We start from the raw sequence: 19,630 nt of genomic DNA on the forward strand, positions 1-19,630 counted from the left end.
TTTAGAAAAATAATTGCAAATTCTTTCTTTATCCCTTTAAAATGTATATAAATCTTCTCTTGGCCTGTTACCAGTTTTAAAACCCAGGCTTATCTTTCTCAGTCTTTGAAATGTAAGGGATGGCACCCTTATCTCCCAGTCTCTGTGGGAGGGTGGACCCTAATTTAGATGGGTGTCAACTAGCAAACACAGATGGCCTAATCACAAACAAAAACATATGCAAACTCAGGAGTAACCCAATATGTTTGACACATACCATGGATCAGCCTGCCCCCTAATCCCCCACTATTTTTCCACTAGCACACCCCAGGGCTTAAACCTTCTCACTTTTTGCTTCAGTAGAGTTGAGTTCAGTCTCTCTCCTCCTTATTGCTATAATCTTGAATCAAGTCTTTCTTGCCTGTGTAACTTTGTCCAATACAAATTTTGCTTTGACACTCTTCATTTCAGGCTAAAACTCTCCCATAGGGACACTTTCTTAGCATGGTTGGGCTCTTATGCCATTCTAGGCCCAGCCTTTCATTTAGATACCTTGCTTACTGTGCTTGAGCTCTGACAGCCCGCACTGTGCTGTCCCCACGCATGTACACTGCCGTTACCCCCTTCAGGCCCTGACTCCCCAACCTATGTCCCCTTGCAGGCGGAAATTCTCTCAACACTGTCTGGGCTCTGACTCCCACCCCTGGGGTACCCCTCTGAAGGGCCACCTTCTTAGGCCCTGACATCCACTCTGAGCCAGCCTGACTCCCCACTCTCTCACCAGAGACACCTACCTTTCCCTGCACATACAATGATTTTAGGACTGGATTGTTTACAAATGGAAGAGAAAGGAAGAGAAGGGAAGGGAAGGAGAGGGGAAGAAGAGTTCACTCATTTTATTCCAGATGCTCTCACCCTGGCTATATATTAGAACTGCTTAGGGGACTTTTAAATATCACTGATACTTGGCCTTATCTCTAGAGATATATGATTGCCCAATAACAGTCCTGGCATCTGCTTCTTTGAAAGCTCCCCAGATGATGTTAATGAGGAGTCTGGGTTGAGAACCACTGCTTCGCTGGGTACACAGAAGATTAAGAGGTACACATGGCTTTGAGAATCTGCAGAATGGGACACATGAGAAAGCACATTGGATGGCTTCAGTTTTGTCCATTAGGAAGGAAGGAATGTCATTAAGTGAGGGTGATGGTGGTCAAATTATGAGAGGCTGGAAAGTGGAGAATCAATGCAACAATGTCTATTGTGAGAGGAAGATGAAGATGAAGCTTAATAAAGAACTATGGATTATGGGCAGTGTACATTGCTAATTTGAAGTTATATGCTCCAAGGCCTGGTAAAATTTCACAATATTAAATCTATATCTTTTAAAGCTATGTGTAGAAAATAATTAAAGGAGGTAAACAATGGAAAATAGAGATTGTATTTGGATAAAACGTTTTTTCCCCTCCTTTGTATATTCTGTACTTTTTAAGCTTGAAAAATGAACTTTTACTATATTCATACTAAAAAAAATAATGTTTTAATTTTCAAAAGATAATGAAAAAAATGGTGACCCAGCACACAGAAATATTAGTAGCTAGGGCTGCCATAAAAAACTACCAAAGACTTGGTGGCTTAAAAATCTGAAGTTTATTTCCTCATAATTCTGGAAACTAAAATATGAGATCAGGGTTTTGTCAGGGTTGGTTTCCTCTGAGGCCTCTCTCCTTGACTTATAGATGGCCGTCTTTTCCCTATGTCTTCACATAGTCTTTTCTGTGCATATGTCTGCGTCCTAATCTCTTCTTATTAGAACACCAGTCAGATTGGATTAAGGACCCACCCGTAAGACCTCATTTTAACTTAATTATATCTTTAAAGACCCTTTCTCCAAATATAGTCACATTCTGGGGTACTGAAGATCAGAACTTCAACATATGAATTGTGGTAAAGCACAGTTCAGCCTCTAACAGGCACTTAGATCACAATGAGATTTTAATGTTCTTCCAGGTATTCCTATTTTATTTTTTTCTGTAGGTTCTCCCACAACTTCCCTACCTTCCCACCCCAATTTCTAAATTCCTAACTCTAAAAATTTGTCTAGTGAACAGTTTCTAAGCAATGGTTCAAATTTTCTGTGATTTCCTGTGATGTTAATATTTTACATCCTCCTAAATCTGAGGAACTACATTCTTAAGCAAAACTGAAAGTGCATTTCCACTTCCTCATTCTGCTCCTGCTCTGCCGATCTCATACACCCTCAGAAACAGTCAGAGAGTCAGTGTCATCACTCTGTGATAACTTCACAACTTAATGGCTTAGTTTCTTAAAAGGATCCTTCCAATCATATGTGTCCTAACCATCAGAGTAAGAAGCAAAGGTTAAAATCAACTGTTTCAAGTTTCTGAGAGGATGCTTCATGAAAATCCGGGTAAGTTACTGAATCATAAAACTTTATTTTTATATGCCTTTGAGGGGACAGCCATTTTTTAAAACTCCAGCTGTACTTTTTATATAAATACATGTGTTTGTACAGAAACCAATGCTTATAAAAAATACTGAAAGTAGTTAGAAATATCGATGGGTTGAAGACATATATTAATAGTTTTGACTGAAGCTAACTGCAAGTAGTCTTTCTAAAAAGAAACTAGAGTTGAGTGTGCTTGAGAGTCACAGGGATGTTTCTGGTCATAGGGCTTGGGGAGATCATAGAGAAACAGTGCAAAGAAGTTCAGGAATTTAAGCATAAAAGATTGTAGAGGAATCTGTGGTCACGTGCAATTATGCAAAATTCTGTCTTACATAACTTCAGATGTTATTAGGAGTTTTACATTTAATTAAAGATAACCCACTCCAGAGGCTATTTTTCTATGTGTTTCCTTCACATTCACCTCATACAGCAGTCCGGTTAAAATCTGAAATGGAAACTTAACTTCAGGAAATGAAACTGAACTTGCCTGAGTGTGGTTTCCTTTTATCAAACTGCGTGTGTGTGGCTCTCCCGGTCTGGAGCCAGGATTTTTAAGTGCCTTTCTCCCTCTGCTGTGAGCAGAACGCCTCAGGCAAAGGCGCATCTGGAGTGCTGCCAAGAACCCCCAGACATAAGAGCTGTGAGCATCGGCGCTTCTCTAAATGCTCTGCTGATCTGGTACTGACAAGCACCTAAATAGAGAAAACGCTTGAATATCTTCAATATTTAGAGAGGAAACTGGAGTAGTCATTCGAGAGGCATCCTGTAGCAATAATTAATTTGACAATAATTAATATTCCTACTAATCAAAAGATTTGTGTTTACAATTGTTTCAAAACAGGAAGATGAGGGCCCCTAGGAAGCCAAGAGTTATGTCAGAGCATTCTTAGAATTTCTCCATACCGTTACTGTGATCTTTACTTAGATCCACCAGCATGTATGCAGATGCTCTGACAAGTGACAAGGTGTAAACCATTTTAAAAGCGTTACTGAATATAATAGGCTCAAATAATTTTATGTTCACCACTGCCACCATGAGGGGAGAGGGAGGTGGGGAAACTTAAAAATTATAGTAGGTCCAAGGATATTTTTTTTTTAGCTTTTTTAAAATTAAGGTATCACTGACAGACAATCTTATGAAGGTTTCACATGAGCACCACTGTGGTTTCAGCAGTCACCCATATTACCAAGAACCCCTCACCCCACTGCAGTCACTGTCCATCAGCGTTGTAAGATGCTGTAGAGTCACTACTTGTCTTCTCCGTGCTATACTGCCTTCCCCGTGACCCACCAATATTGTGAGTGCTAATTATAATACCTCTTAATCCCCTTCCCCTCCCTCCTGAACCACCCTTCCAAACCCTTTCCCTTTGGTCCAAGGATATTATTGAAGAATTTAGTATATTGTACTAAGCCAAATTATTGTCAATTTTTCCATTTTACAGAAGAAAAGACTCCAGATTTGGGGAATAATTGTCAGTGACCTTATTTGAGAAGAATACTTTTATCTCCCTGATATCTATTAGCAGAACCTGAGCAAAAGAAAGTGAGAGAAGCTGTCGCCTGTTAGATAACACAGCATTCCCCTTGCAGTCTCCCCTACACTAGACACAGTACACAGTGCGCCCCTGGCTGCGTAGAGGCCAGAGCTCTGAAAGATGGTGTGGACTGCAGAAGGAAATTCCTGAAGTGTTAGAATGCTGGGGCTCATTAGAATGGCTAAAACCACTGGCTAAAACAAAAGAGGAAATCTAGAATCTGTTCTCTCAATTTTTAGGAGATTCAGAGAGAGGGTGGGTTGTGAAATTACTAAAAGAGGATTCTGGTTAAGAGAAGGTATTGCGTGAAGCCTGAGCAGAGTGTGTCTGTGGACAGCTGTAAGCATCTCACAGGAGATCAGTTCCCAGAGCAGCGGCTGCAGATGAAGCTGGAGGGTCGGCCATTGAGGACCCAAAGTAGAATGGTAAGTCCCCTGAGGAAAACCCAAATTGAGAAAGCACCCCATTTGGGGACCCTAAGTGACACATAGAAAACTGTTACAGGATATTATGAAATCGAGGTACCTTGAAGTACTGGAGGCAGAAGGATATTTATTAATTTTCCTTTCCTCTTGATAACACTTTTTTTTCATTCTTTGTGACCAGATGATGGAAGCTAGAGTTAGTTCTGGCTGAACTAGTGGCACAGTAGATAGATAGATTTTTCCAGATTTCTGTCTAGGATTCAAGTCAAGTGAAATAATTGCCTGAGTAAAATGAGCAAATTGTTCTTTGACCCACAGACTGTACTAATACCAGGGTTTTCAAAAATCCATTATTTTAAACGACTGAGAAAACATGTTATTCAGAAGCAATTATGTGCTAGGCCTTAGAGTGAACAAAATGTACAGAATCCTTGTCCTCATGAATCACACAGAATAATGGGTAGAACAGAAAAGAAACAAGACAAACAAGTAGAAATATATGGAATATTTGATTGTGGTAAGTCCTAAGTAGATTAAAAAAAAAAATAGCCAGAGGACTAGGAAATGTTGGGTGATGGAGTAATTTTCAGTAGGCAAGTCAAGCAGTGCCTCGGTGAGAAGGTGGCATTTGATAAAAGGTCCGAGGGCAATGAGGGAGGGAGCTCTGCAGGTATCCAAGGACATTCCAGGGAGAAGAAACAAGCACGGAGCCAGCACCTTCCCTCAGGGAGCAACAGGGAAGTCAGGCAGCCCAGATTTAGAGGGAGAAATAAAAAGAAGATGTAATATCAGAGAGACAACAGGGTGCCAGGTCACTGGAGGCCTTGCAGCTCATAGTGAGGAGCTCAGGTTTCTTTCTAAGGCAACCAGAAAACCCTTGGAAGGACTGCACAGAATATTGGCATATTATTTATTTATTTACACTTGAGCAGGTTCACTCTGGCTGCTGTTCTGAAAAGTCTCCAAAGGGATGAATGATATAGCAAGAGGGAAAGTAGCGAGGGAGCTACCCCTGTAATCCAGGAGAGAGATGAGGGCTCCGACCAGGCGGTAGTGGCAGAGGTGGTGGCTGGGGGTCAGATGCCGGACATGTTTTCAAGACACAGCCTATAGGATTTGCTCCTTATTGAATGTGAAATGTGGGAGAAGAGAAAGAAAAAGTTTGCCTGCACTGTATTTTTGGATGTTTATTTATTTCATTAAAAGTATGTAAAATATAGGAAGAGATGCCATCTAGGTGAAGGATGTTCCTTTAACTATTTATTCAAATCTGCTATATGTTTGAAATATTTCATAGTTGAAAGTTGGGGGCAGGGTTGGGGGGCGGAGTGTGGAATCTGTCCCATAAACAGTTCCTAAGCAACAGTCCAAGCAACTGCATTTTCATTAGCTATATCATTTTTTTTTTTTTTTTATGTAACAGATTCTCAACAAGTGTATCCTAAGGCAAAACTGGAAAAGGATCAGGTCTATTCTGTTCACCTCTCTATTTCCTCATAGGTGTTTCCTGGAGGTGACTTGCAAATTCTCAAGAAAAGGCAATTAATGTAACAGCTTGAGATCAGAGACTCTCAGGAAGACTTAATTCAACTTGCCGATATAAAAAGTGAAAGTTTTCAGAAAAGCTCTGGTAAGTTTTCTAACAATTAAAAATATATGGCTCATCAACTTTCTTTAAAAGCTATCTTTAAAACTAATTCTAAAATCAGAAGCATACTTTCAAGTGTACATAAGCTACTTCTAACAAATGACTCTGAAAGGAAGGAGAAATCTCACTGCTTTTGTGTATGTATCGCTAGATGTATTTGTGTCAACTGCAGAATTCTTTAGAAAGAAACCTTCCAGCAAGCTTGGGGAGGATGGATTCTGCAGACAGAAGGCTCTGGGTCTGAAGCAGGAATACAGATGTAAAATGTAGATAAGAAGATCAGCAACTGAAGCATACTAACTTATGCAGAAAACTGTAGCCATGTGCAGCTTGCCAAACTCTGTCCTACATAACTCATGATGATATCAAAAGTTTACATCTAGTTAAAGATTTGAGCTGCGGCCTCTGACCAGGATCGGGAGCATTCTTTCCTGGAGGCAAGAACAGCAGGCTGAGGCCCAGCCTCCTAGAGATGGGTGTGGGTACCTGGGTTTGCCCTGAAAACTCATGGTTTGATCCTTCCTGATCAGCTACTAAGAAGAAAAAATAAAAGTCTTTAAGGAATGGATACTGAAATTAAGTATTCATAGGAAGAACTCTGGATCTCAACATTTTCCCAGAACAGAATAAAGGAGATCAGGTTGAAGACTTCTCCCAGTGACAACGAGAGTAACACTATTACCCATTCTAGACATAGAAACAAGGTTGAAGACACTAATTGGGCCAAGGAGTTATGTGAAATCATTGTTCAACATTTTTGCCCAAATCATTGTCACCTTGAATTAAATACAAAACTCCAGCCAAAATAGGGATCATTTGCAATAGCCAAGACATGAAAACAACCTGAGTGTCCACTGATACATGAATGGATAAAGGACATGTGATACACACACACACACACACACACACACACACACACACACACACACACACAAAAATATTATTCAACCATAAGAAAGAACAAACCCTGCCATATGCAACAACATGGATGGACCTTGAGGGCATTATGCTAAGTCAGATAAATCAGAGAAGAACAAATACCTTATGATCTCATTTATATGTGGAATCTTAAAAAACAAAAAAAACAAAAAACTGAACTCATAGATACAGAGAACAGATGGGTGGTTGCGAGAGGCTGGGGGCTGGGACAGGTGAAGGTAATAAAAAAAGAATTTCCTAAGTCCCTTGTTCCAAAGGCATTACTAACTCACGGATTTCCAAAAACATAGCTCAAGTGTTCCGCTACTCTAACATCTTGATTTCTTCAACAAATATCTATTGAGTACCTATTTTATGTTAGGCACCAGTGATTTACCATCAAACAAAAGGCACAAATGTCTGCTGTCCTGGAGGTTTCAGTCTACTTGCTGAGATAAAGAATGAGAAAGATGACTAAGTAAAATATGCAGTATGTAAATTCTAGAAAGAAAAACTGAAGGAAGGAAGGGTGATGGAAAGGGCAAGAGGAGGGACTGAAATTTTAGAAAGGGAGGCCAAGCCAGCCCCTATGGAGTTTAAATATAAGGCTGAGGGAAGTGAGGGAGTGAGCTATGTAGATATGGAGGAAGAGCATTCCAGGGAGAGGGAGTGGCTAAGTACGAAACCTGGTGCCACAGCTGGCCTGGCATGTTTGAGGACAGCAAGGCAACCCCAGGGACTGGAGTGGAGCAAATAGACATGATGAGGTCAAAAGAATAGTGGGTCAAAATGGCCATCCTGCCTAAAGCAATCTATAGATTCAATGCAATCCCTATCAAGACACCAACAGCATTCTTCAACGAACTGGAACAAATACTTCTAGAATTCAGATGGAACCACAAAAGACCCCGAATAGCTAAAGCAATCTTGAGAAGGAAGAATAAAGCAGGGGGATTACACTCCCCAACTTCAAGCTCTACTACAAAGCCACAGTAATCAATACAATTTGGTACTGGCACAAGAACAGACCCACAGACCAGTGAAACAGAATAGAGACTCCAGACATTAACCCAAACATATATGGTCAATTAATATACAATGAAGGAGCCATGAATATACAATGGAGAAATGACAGTCTCTTCAATAGATGGTGCTGGCAAAACTGGACAGCTACATGTAAGAGAATTAAACTGGATTATTGTCTAACCCCATACATAAAAGAAAATTCAAAATGGATCAAAGACTTGAATGTAAGTTATGAAACCATAAAACTCTTAGAAAAAAACATAGGCAAAAATCTCTTGGACATAAGCATGAGCAACTCTTCATGAACATATCTCCCCAGGCAAGGGAAACAAAGGCAAAAATGAACAAGTGGGACTATATCAAGCTGAAAAGCTTCTGTACAGCAAAGGACACCATCAATAGAACAAAAAGGCATCCTACAGTATGGGAGAATATATTCATAAAGACAGATCTGATAAAGGGTCGACATCTAAAATATATAAAGAGCTCATGCACTTCAACAAACAAAAAACAAATAATTCAATTAACAAATGGGCACAGGATCTAAACAGACACTTCTCCAAAGAAGAAATTCAGATGGCCAACAGACACATGAAAAGATGCTCGACATCGCTAATCATCAGAGAAATGCAAATTAAAACCACAATGAGGTATCACCTCACACCAGTAAGGATCACCACCATCCAAAACACAAACAACAACAAATGTTGGCGAGAATGTGGAGAAAAGGGAACCCTCCTACACTGTTGGTGGGAATGTAAATTAGTTCAACCATTGTGGAAAGCAGTATGGAGGTTGCTCAAAAAATTAAAAACAGAAATACCATTTGACCCAAGAATTCCACTCCTAAGAATGCAGCAGCCCAGTTTGAAAAAGACATATGCACCCCTATGTTTATTGCAGCACTATTTATAATAACCAAGAAATGGAAGCAATCTAAGTATCCATCAGTAGATGAATGGATAAAGAAGATGTGGTCCATATACACAATGGAATATTATTCAGCCATAAGAAGAAAACAAATCCTACCATTTGCAACAACATGGATGGAGCTAGAGGGTATTATGCTTGGTGAAATAAGCCAGGTGGAAAAAGACAAGTATCAAATGATTTCACTCATATGTGGAGTATAAGAACAAAGAAAAAACTGAAGGAACAAAACAGTAGCAGACTCACAGAACCCAAGAATGGACTAACAGTTACCAAAGGGAAAGGGACTAGGGAGGATGGGTGGGAAGGGAGGGATAAGCAGAAAAAAAAGGGGCATTACTACTAGAAAATGTAATGTAAGGGGTGGGGGACACGGGGAGGGCTGTACAACACAGAGAAGACAAGTAGTGATTCTATAGCATCTTACTACGCTGATGGACAGTGACTGTAATGGGGCATGTTGGGGGGGAGCACTTGATGATGGGGGGAGTCTAGTAAACATAATGTTGCTCATGTAATTGTAGGTTAATGATACCAAAATTTAAAAAAAAGCAGGAAAAAAAAAGAATAGTGGGGGCCATACCATGGAGCTTAGTAGGGGTTTTGGCTTTTGTTCCAAGTGAGATGAGAAGTCATTGGAGGGTCTTGAGAAGAGTGACATGATTACATTTACATTTAAACAGGATCACATTGGTTGCTATGTTGAACATAGAGTGAATGGGTGGGAGGTATCGGCAAAGCCAGAGTCAGAGACTGGGTGACATACTATTAAAACAATCCAGGAAAGAGATCATGGTTTAGCCCCTGGTGGTGGCAGTAGGGGTAGTAAGAAATGGTGGAATTCTGAGTGTACTGTGAAGGTGGGACTCAAATTATTTGCCAGTAGAGTGAATGTGAAATGTGTGCAAAAGGACTGACTCAAAGATGCTGCCAAACTTTTGCCTTGATCAATTGGTAAGTTCCATTAACTGGTAAGATGATGGGAGTAGCAGTTTTGGGGTAAGAGGGTCAAATATCAAGAGGTCAGTTTGGGCCATGTTAATTTTAGAAGTACTGTTAGACATTCAAGTGGACCTATGGTAAAAGCAGGTAAATATATGAACCTGGAGATCACAGGAGAAGCCAGGCAGATAATATTAATCTGGATTCATGGGCATACATATTATATTTAAAAGATGGATTGAATCCACAGGGAGAAACTACAGATAGAAATGAGGCTTCCACAGGCTAAGCCTGAAAGTCCCTCCAACATTTAAAAATGGAGAATTAAGAAGGGTAGAGCAGAGGAAACTGAGAAGGACCAGCCAGAAAGGGAAGAGAAAAATTAAGAAACTTGGTGTCCCAAAAGCCTGGAAGAAGAATGATTCAAGGAAAAAAAGAACAATTACTTGTTTCAAATGCTGCTGACAGGTCAATCATTGTTTTCTAGCAATGCAAAGTATAATTTCAGAGGAATGATAAGGCTCAAAACCTGATGAAGTGAGTTTTAAAGGGAATGAAAGAAGAAGAAACAGAAGTAACAAGTATAGTCAGAACTTGTGGGAAGTAAAGCAGAAATATGGGGCAAAAGTAAAGTTGAGAGATTCTAGCTTAACATGAAATAAGTAATACTTCTGTGTGCGGACAGGGAAGATTTGGTAGCCAAGGGAAGTCTGAGGAAGCCAGACAGAGATGAGAAAGTTGTCAGAGCCACTTCACTGAGTAGAAAGAAGGGATGGGACGGCTAGTGGCCAAGTGGAGATGTTGACCACCTCCCTAGGAGTGTGGACAGTCCCTTCAGAGAACAGAAACTAGGATAAAATATATGGACCCAGCAACAGAAGAAAAGTCAAGAAACAGGTCAGTGATAGATGTGGCTTTAGGGGCTCAGGAAAGTGCTTTTCTGATCGCCCCAATTTCCCCAATTTCTATAGGAAATAAGGTTACAGCTGAAAATGGCAATGGTGAGGAGGTGTTGGAGATTTGATGAGAGAGGAGAAAGTGTAAGGTAGTCCTTTAGGACAGGGAGAGAGTGAATAAAACAGGGAGACAGAGCACAGGCTGGCAGCATTAACTGTCCCCTGGAGAAAAGTGGCCTTGACTTTAAAGTGAGACCAGTCAGGGTGTGGCGGGTCTCTGTGCAGCCATGTTGCACGGAGTTGACATAGGCAGTTAGCAGACTGTGGTACAAGAGGAGAGAGGAGAAAGCAAGTGACTATAGTGAATGTACAAAACAAACCAAGCTGGCCTGGGGTGGGGTGGGGGTGAGGGAAAGTGAGAAAGCAACAGTGTCCGTGGATTAAAGGTCTTGGTGAAATGTGAATTTGAGCACTGATGGTAGTGAGTCTAAGGGCCGGGAGAGGGGGATGTTTGTGTGTCAGATGACAGGAGGCATGTAGCTACTGGTGATTCTCTTAGTTTGCAAAGGCTGCTGTCATAAAGCACCAGAAGCTGAGTGGCTTAAACAACAGAAATGTATCATCTCACAGCTCTGGAGGGTGCAAGTCTTTAAGATTAAGATCAAGGTACTGGCAGGGTAGTTTCCTTCTAGGGGCCATGAGGAAGAATGTGTTCCTTGTCTTCCCCCAGCTTTGGGTGTTTGCTGGCACTCTCTGGCATTCCTTGGCATGTAGAGGCCTCACCCTCATCTCTGCCTCCACCTTCATGTTCTGTCCTCCCTGTGTGTGTGCCTCTGTGTCCTTATTTCCCCTTCTTATAAAGACACCAGTCACGCTGAAATAGTACCCATTCTAATGACCTTTATGTTAACTAATTACATCTGCAACAATGCTATCTCTAAACAAGGGCACATTCCAGAGTACTGGGGCTAGGACTTTCACACATGAGTTGGGGCAGGGGGTGTCACAATCAACCCGTAACTGTTATGATAAGGCCAATGGTGTGACCATGAGAGTGGAGATGGGTGGAGGTCAAAAATCTTTAAATGAGAGGCAGTCAAGAGGGTGAAAGGCCATACATTGGAAGGATCATCTCTCATCTATTGAGCCACCAAAACTTATGACAAAAATAGTGTCTGAGGGTATGAGAGTCTCTTCCCTTCAGCTGTCTACAGAAGGGGGCTCAAAATACATTAAAATGCATAAAAGCATAAAAGTAGTCAGCAAATTATCCAACTATGGAATATTTTAAGATTAAGGTTTAAAATAATATGGTAGGCATATTTTTTTATTCAGGCTTTCCTCCAAAGTGACTTCAAAAAATGTTTCAGTAGGAATATGTTTATTAATAACTGCTTATACTGTTGGTTCCATTTGGTGCTTGTAAACACTTAAGGCAGAACCTCTCCCTTTGGTTTTCCCTGAGATGATACTTAGGACCTCTGCAAGGAGACAGGGGAATTAGGGATGTGTCTTCCAGACTCCCAGGTTCAAGGAATCATCCACTGATCTGTAATTCCCTCTACTCAGGAATTCACTTTGGCAAGACAGGTACCTGGCTCTGGAGCAGAGGCAGGTACTGTGGGCTGCTGGAGCACCACCACACCCAAACTCCTTAGACCCACTAGACGGGCCTTTGCAGGGTCCACCAGGTAGACTGCTCCTTATTCCCTTAACTCTGTCCACTTTCTCCACATTTGGTCTTTAATGCTTTCAGTCTATTTATCCTTATCATATTTTCACTTTCTTGTTTTCCCTTATTTAAATCACTTTGTTGATCTTTTTAACCCTGATTCACTAGGACTTGGTGGGCCTGAGAATTTACATTTCTAGCAAGCTTTCAGTCGGTGCTGATGTTTGCTGATCTGGAGACTACATTTTGAGAAAAGCTCTCAACCTTATCTGTACAGCAGAATAGCCTGGACACACATACTAGTGCCTGAGTTCCCTTCCCACTCCCTCAGCCAATTAAAGCAGAATCTCAGAATGTGCTTCTAATATTCAAAGTTAAGAACCCCTACTCTAGAGCATTCCAGATATTCAGCTCTTGCAGTTCAGCAAAATCTATAATTATGGGACCTTCATTAATCTCCTATCAATAATTTAGGCTGAAATGTTTTGTGTGTTTTTTTAGTGGTTGCGTTATCTTATTTATTGGATCTTTAATCAGGTCCAGATTGCAATTATTATATTGTATTCTTTCTTCCTTTCTTGTTTTCATATGAAAATTTCCCTAGGTTTCTTTTTTTATTAAGGTATCACTGTTATAAAATCTTATGAAGGTTTAACAGGAGCAACATTGTAGTTCCTACATTCACCCATATTATCAAGTCAGTCCCACATACCCCATTGCAATCACTGTCCATCTGCGTAGTAAGATGCTATAGAGTCACTACTTGTCTTCTGTGTGCTATACTGCCATCCCCATGACCCCCCTGCATTATGTGTGCTGATCATAATACCCCTTAATCCCTTTCTCCCTCCCTTCCCACCCACCCTCCCCACACCCTTTCTCTTTGGTAATTACTAGCTCCTTCTTGGAGTCTGTGAGTCTGCTGCTGTTTTGTTCCTCCCATTTTGCTTTGTTATTATACTCCACAAATGAATGAAATCATTTGGTACTTGTCTTTCTCTGCCTGGCTTATTTCACTGAGCATAATACCCTCTAGCTCTATCCATGTTGTTGCAAATGGTAGGATTTGTTTTCTTCTTATGGCTGAATAATATTCCACTGTGGATATCTACCACATCTTCTTTATCCATTCATCTACTGATGGACGCTTAGGTTGCTTCCATGTCTGAAATGGTTTTAGTGAAGTTTAAAACTCATACGATTCTCCTTATTTAATTTCAAGCAGGCCAGGCCAGTTTGAGCTACATCTAACTCTTTGAAACCTCTGAGAGCTGCAAGATTGCCAACCAAATTAATTATCCTAACATTTTACCACCACATTCCCCAAAGCCTCAGCCTTGGTGGCCTAACAACTCAAGTTCCAAAATACTGCAGGTGATGAGTTAACCCTTTGCTTCATTATTATGTAACAAAGGTGGCCAGCTTCCTAGTTGTAAATGGCGTTTCTGTTCCCACAACTCACTTCCACTAATTCAGTTTCATATTTTAAAGTTTTCTTGCAATATTCAGCTATACCAACTTCTGTGCTACTTAAGAGTCTGGTTTTAAGTTACAAAAATCCAACTTTCACCAAGTGAAGTCTAAAAGGGAAAATTATTATAAGGATAAAGGGGTATGTCACCCTAGATAGCAGCTACTGCTTATTTAATAATAACAATAATAATTACCTAGAAAATGAGGATACTAGTTGCAACTGTAAACAGTTAAAATAAGTACCAAGCAGTTTTAAGAGTCAGCTTTGAACAATATTTTATATATGCTGTTTACATGAAATTATATACAACATTGAATATGTGGCATCAATGAAAAAAGTATAATACTAAAATACTTGTTCTTTACTTTTTCCAAGGAAGAAAGTTCCAGCTTTGATGAGTGAGCAAGTAAATCTGCCTGAAATGACCAAAGACTGGACCAAAGAGCACGTGAAACAGTGGGTAACCAAAGACCTGAAGATTGATGAGAAATATGGGCAGATTCTGCTCAATGAAGAAGTGACAGGATTAGTTCTGCAGGAATTAACTGAGAAGGACCTAATAGAAATGGGGCTACCACGGGGCCCAGCACTTTTGATAAAACGTACATATGACAGATTGTACAATAGTGCCCTTGACAGTAACCATCAGGGTTTGGGACAATTAGATCATACAAAACCCTCCAAAAAGGAACACCAAAAAAAGTCCCAACAAACAAAAAAGGAAGAGGAAAAAGCGATGTCATCTAATATTGATCATGATCTTGGAGAGACCAGAGAAAGCAAAGAACAAGAATCAAATCTTAAGGAAGAAAATGCACTAAATGAAGTAGCAACAGTTAAAGACAAAAACAAAATAAATCTAAAAACTGAACAGTTGACTTGTATGCCATATCCTTTTGATAAGTTCCATGAGAGCAAACGTTACATAGAACATTATATTCTACAACCTGAAACAGGACCACTCAATCTCATAGACCCAGTACATGAGTTCAAAGCTCTCACAAATACAGAAGCAGCATCAGATAAGGACATTAGGATGAAATTTAGCAATGAAGTCTTCCGATTTGCATCAGCTTGTATGAATTCTCGCACCAACGGCACCATCCACTTTGGAGTCTTGGACAAACCCCATGGAGAAATCATAGGTGTGAAAGTCACCAGTAAGGATGCCTTCATTGACCACTTCAACATAATGATCAAACAGTACTTTGAAGAAAGCGAGATCAATGAAGTCAAGAAGTGTGTTCGTGAACCAAGGTTTGTGGATGTCCTACTGCAGAACAATACACCATCGGACAGATTTGTCATTGAAGTAGATGTCATTCCAAAATATTCTGTATGTAAAGAAAAATATTTCTATATTAAGATGCAAAACTGTAAAAATGAAACATGGAAACCAAACCAAGATCATTCACTGTTTGTGAGAGATGGGGCTAGCTCTAAGGATATCCTGGCCAATGTCAGGCAACGAGATATAGATTTTAAAGCATTTATACAAAATTTAAAGTCACTAGTAGCATCTAGAAAAGAAGCTGAGAAAGAATATGAGGTTAGAGCAAATAAGACTGAGAGTGAAGGACAAAAACTGGTAAAACTTCTCATAGGAAACCGAGACTCACTGGACAATTCCTACTACAACTGGTACATTCTTGTAACAAATAAGTGCCATCCAAATCAAACAAAGAACTTAGATTTTCTAAAAGAAATTAAATGGTTTGCTGTATTGGACTTTGATCCTGAGTCTGTAAGTAAGGGGGTAGTCAAAGCTTACAAAAAGAGCCGAATAGCAAACCTTCACTTTCCAAATCAGTATGAAGAAAAGACAACTACCATAAGGGAGAAAATTTATAGTATGAATCTCTATCAGCAGCCCAGCTGGATCTTCTGCAATGGCAGATCAGACTTGAAAAATGAGAGACATAAGCCTCTAGAACCACATTTATGGCAGAGAGAAAGAGCTTCTGAAGTCAGGAAACTGATTTCATTTTTCACAGATGAAAATATAATGATGAGACGGAAGTTTCTGGTAGTGTTTCTATTACTCTCTCCAGTGGAAAGCCCAGCAGATCCCCTTATTGAAACTTTCTGTGCTTTCTACCAAGCTCTCAAAGGAATGGAAAATATATTGTGTATCTGTGTAAACTCACAGACTTATCAACAATGGGAAGATCTACTACAAACAAGACTGACAATGGCAGATGAATTATCAAACCACAGTATTTCCACTTTAAATTTAGAATTGATAAACAGTACTATCCTTAAACTAAAACCAGTGACTCAGTCATCAAGAAGGTACTTACCCTCCTGTGGATCTTCTTCAGTTATTTTAGAGAAAAAGGAGGAGGACATCTTGACCGCACTAGAAATCCTCTGTGAAAATGAGTGCAGAGATACAGACATAGAGAAAGATGAAATTAAATTTCAAGAATTTAAGAAATTAAAAGAAGAGCACTTTTACCGAGGTGGCAGAGTATCTTGGTGGAACTTCTATTTTTCTTCTGAAAACTACTCATCGGCTTTCGTCAAAAGGGACAGTTATGAAACCCTTAAAAGACTGATAGACTGTTGGGCAGACTCACCCAAACGAGAATTTGCAAAAATCATCAATATTTATCATCACCCAGGCTGTGGGGGTACTACACTGGCTATGAATATTCTCTGGGACCTAAAGAAGAACTTCAGATGTGCTGTGTTAAAAAACAAAGCAACTGATTTTGCAGAAATTGGAGAACAAGTGACCAATCTGATTACCTATAAGGCAACCAGCCCTCAGGATTACATTCCTGTACTTCTCCTTGTGGATGATTTTGATGAACAGGAAAACGTCTACGTTCTACAGAATTCCATCCATTCCATTTTTGCTGACAGGGGTTTGCGATATGAAAAAACATTAGTAATTATCTTAAACTGCATGAGATCCCAGAATCCTGATGAAAGTGCAAAATTAGCAGACAGTATTGCACTAACTTACCAACTTTCTCCCAAGGAACAAAGAGCTTTTGGGGCCAAACTAGAGGAAATTGAAAAGCAACACAAGAACTGTGAAAATTTTTATTCCTTCATGATCATGAAAAGCAATTTTGATGCAATGTATATAGAAAACGTAGTCAGGAATATCCTAAAAGGACATAATGTTGAAAGCAAAAGAGCACAACTCATTTCTTACCTGGCTCTACTCAACTCTTACGTTACTGATTCTACAATTTCAGTGTCACAGTGTGAACTGTTTTTGGGGATCATCTACACTAACACACCCTGGGAACCAGAGAGCCTAGAAGACAGGATGGGAACCTACGCTACACTTTTAATAAACACAGAAGTCACAGAATATGGGAGATATACAGGCGTGCGCATCATTCATCCTTTGATCGCCATTTACTGTCTAAAAGAACTTGAAAAAAGCTATCATTTGGATAAGTGTCAAATTGCCTTGAAGATATTACATGAGAATTTATTTTACATTTCTGGAATAGGGAGAGAAAAATTTGAACAGGATGTGCAAACTCTTCTGCTTACAAGGCAGCGCAAGGAGTATGGAGATGAAATAGACACTTTGTTTTCCCCATTAATTGAAGCTTTACAGAATGAAGAAATTGAAGAGGTCTTGACTGCAGGAAATGTCCGATTCCCACAAAATGCATTCATTTGTCAGGCCTTAGCAAGATATTTCTACATTAAAGAGAAGAATTTTAACACTGCTCTGGAATGGGCAAATGAGGCCAAAAAGAAAGCACCTAAAAATTCCTATATTTCAGATACACTTGGCCAAGTCTACAAAAGTAAAATCAAATGGTGGTTGGATGAAAACAGAAACTGCAAGGATATTACTGTTAATGATCTAACATGTATGCTAGAAGCTGCTGAAAATGCCTCGAGAGCTTTCAAAACATCCCAAGAGCAAACCTACAGGAAAGGCTATGAAATAGAGAGCTGGTCACCACAGAAGTCCCAAAGAAAATACGGCATGTATAACACAGCTGGTTTCTTTGGTGAAATAGAAGTTGGTCTTTACACTATTCAGGTTCTTCAGCTCACTCCCTGTTTCCATGAAGAAAATAAATTAGCTAAAACATCTTTGGTAGATTTTCTATCTGGAAAGGGAAATATTCCTGCAAATCCAAAAAGCGATTATTTTTTGGCTCTTAACAACTTCATATCCTACTTACAAAGTTTACAATCAGATTTGAAAAGATGCTTTGAGTTTTTTGATGATTATATGGTTCTTTTGAAAGTGAGGAATATCCAAAAAGAAACAGTAGAGATAGTAGTAAGCAAGAAAATCAATCGTTGTTTCAAGAAATACATAGAATTTTTCTGCCATTTGGATTTGAATCCATTAGAAAGCACAGAGAGTCCATTAATCCAAGAGGAGAAATGCAGGAAGAGTCTACAGGCTTTGAGAGCAGATAGGTTTTCTGGACTCCTGGAATATCTTAATCCAAGTCACAAAGAGGCTGCAACCAATATGGAAAATATAGTGAACAAATACTCCTTTTTATTGCAGCAAAACCCAAATAAACAGCTGACAAAGGACAAACAAAATTTCATTTTGGCCAACGTTATTCTCAGTTGTCTAAAACCCTGCTCCAAGTTCATTCAGCCACTGAGCATGCTAAAAAAACAGCTCCGAGAAGTGTTGCAAGTCATAGGACTAAATCATCAATATCCAGATCCTTATTTCTTGGCCTGCCTCCTGTTCTGGCCAGAAAATCAAGAGCTAGATGAAGATTCCAAGCTAATGGAAAAATATGTTGCATCCTTAAATAGATCCTTCAAGAGACAGTACAGAAGCATGTGCAAATCTAAGGAGGCAAGCACACTTTTCTATCTGGGGAAGAAGAGGGGTCTCAACAGCTTTGTTCACAAGGCCAGTATAGAGCAGTACTTCAGTAAAGTGCACAATACAAATTTCCTCTGGCAGAGTGGAGATGTGGAGGGTAAAAAAGCAGTCAGAGACCACCTGCGGCGTCTAACTGGTCAGGCTGAAGGCAAGCTAATCTCTATGGAATATGGAACAGAGAAAAAAATAAAAATACCAGTGATATCTGTTTATTCAGGTCCACTCAGGAGTGGTAGGAACATAGAAAGAGTGTCCTTCTTCCTAGGATTTTCCATTGAAGGCCCTCAAGCATATGATATAGAAGTAATTTAAGAAGTTATATTAGCTCAAATAAATTTATTCCTTTCTCTCTATGACTTTATTCCCTCTCTATTCCCATTGCATTTTGATGACATTATTAGTTTACCTCTAATCGTGGATTTTGCTTTTATCTCCCCAAATGAATTAACAGCCATTTTTAGGGCACAAAATGTGTCTACACATACAGCTTGGCATGTGGTAGAGTCAATTATTCAATGTTTTAAATATGCATTTTTCAGACTCATATATTTATTTATTTAAGGAGTTTCAATTAGTATCCATTGGTCTTGTAATAGTTTGTTATAAGTCAATAAAATCTATCACTCTTAGGAATTTTCTGAATTATGAATTATTTCTTCACTATGAATGCAGAGATTTAAATAAGATGATGGTGGAAGAAAAAGCCCCTCCTTTGTTTGTTGAACTCAACCCAGAGATCAACCAGTGTGCCACTTACCTCATCTTGGCATCAGTAAAAATACACATGGAAGGCACACTTCATTCCCATCCTCCATCTGCCCCTCCACATACACACACACCATGCCTCGTACCCCTTGCCCTTCTCCCACCTC

The 19,630-nt window shown here is 39.7% G+C and overlaps 1 protein-coding gene across 6 annotated transcripts; it reads left to right on the top strand.

The window, feature by feature from the left end:
* The first annotated feature begins 2,213 nt into the window (after window positions 1-2,213).
* LOC108392490 (sterile alpha motif domain-containing protein 9-like) lies at window positions 2,214-19,391 on the top strand. 6 transcript variants are annotated; one of them, XM_073238831.1, is made up of 4 exons: window positions 2,214-2,410; window positions 4,227-4,412; window positions 5,913-6,042; window positions 14,294-19,391. In XM_073238831.1, the coding sequence occupies exon 4, from the start codon at window positions 14,313-14,315 to the stop codon at window positions 19,068-19,070; it is 4,758 nt and encodes a 1,585-aa protein (XP_073094932.1). In that variant the 5' UTR covers window positions 2,214-2,410; window positions 4,227-4,412; window positions 5,913-6,042; window positions 14,294-14,312; the 3' UTR covers window positions 19,071-19,391. The 6 variants fall into 6 exon arrangements, with proteins under 6 accessions (XP_073094932.1, XP_073094934.1, XP_073094933.1 ...); XM_073238833.1 differs by having other exon boundaries at window positions 4,281-4,412; XM_073238832.1 differs by having other exon boundaries at window positions 4,325-4,412.
* The last annotated feature ends 239 nt before the right edge of the window (window positions 19,392-19,630 follow it).

Source organism: Manis javanica, chromosome 6 (genome assembly GCF_040802235.1).
Source record: "Manis javanica isolate MJ-LG chromosome 6, MJ_LKY, whole genome shotgun sequence".
Lineage (NCBI taxonomy): Eukaryota > Metazoa > Chordata > Mammalia > Pholidota > Manidae > Manis > Manis javanica.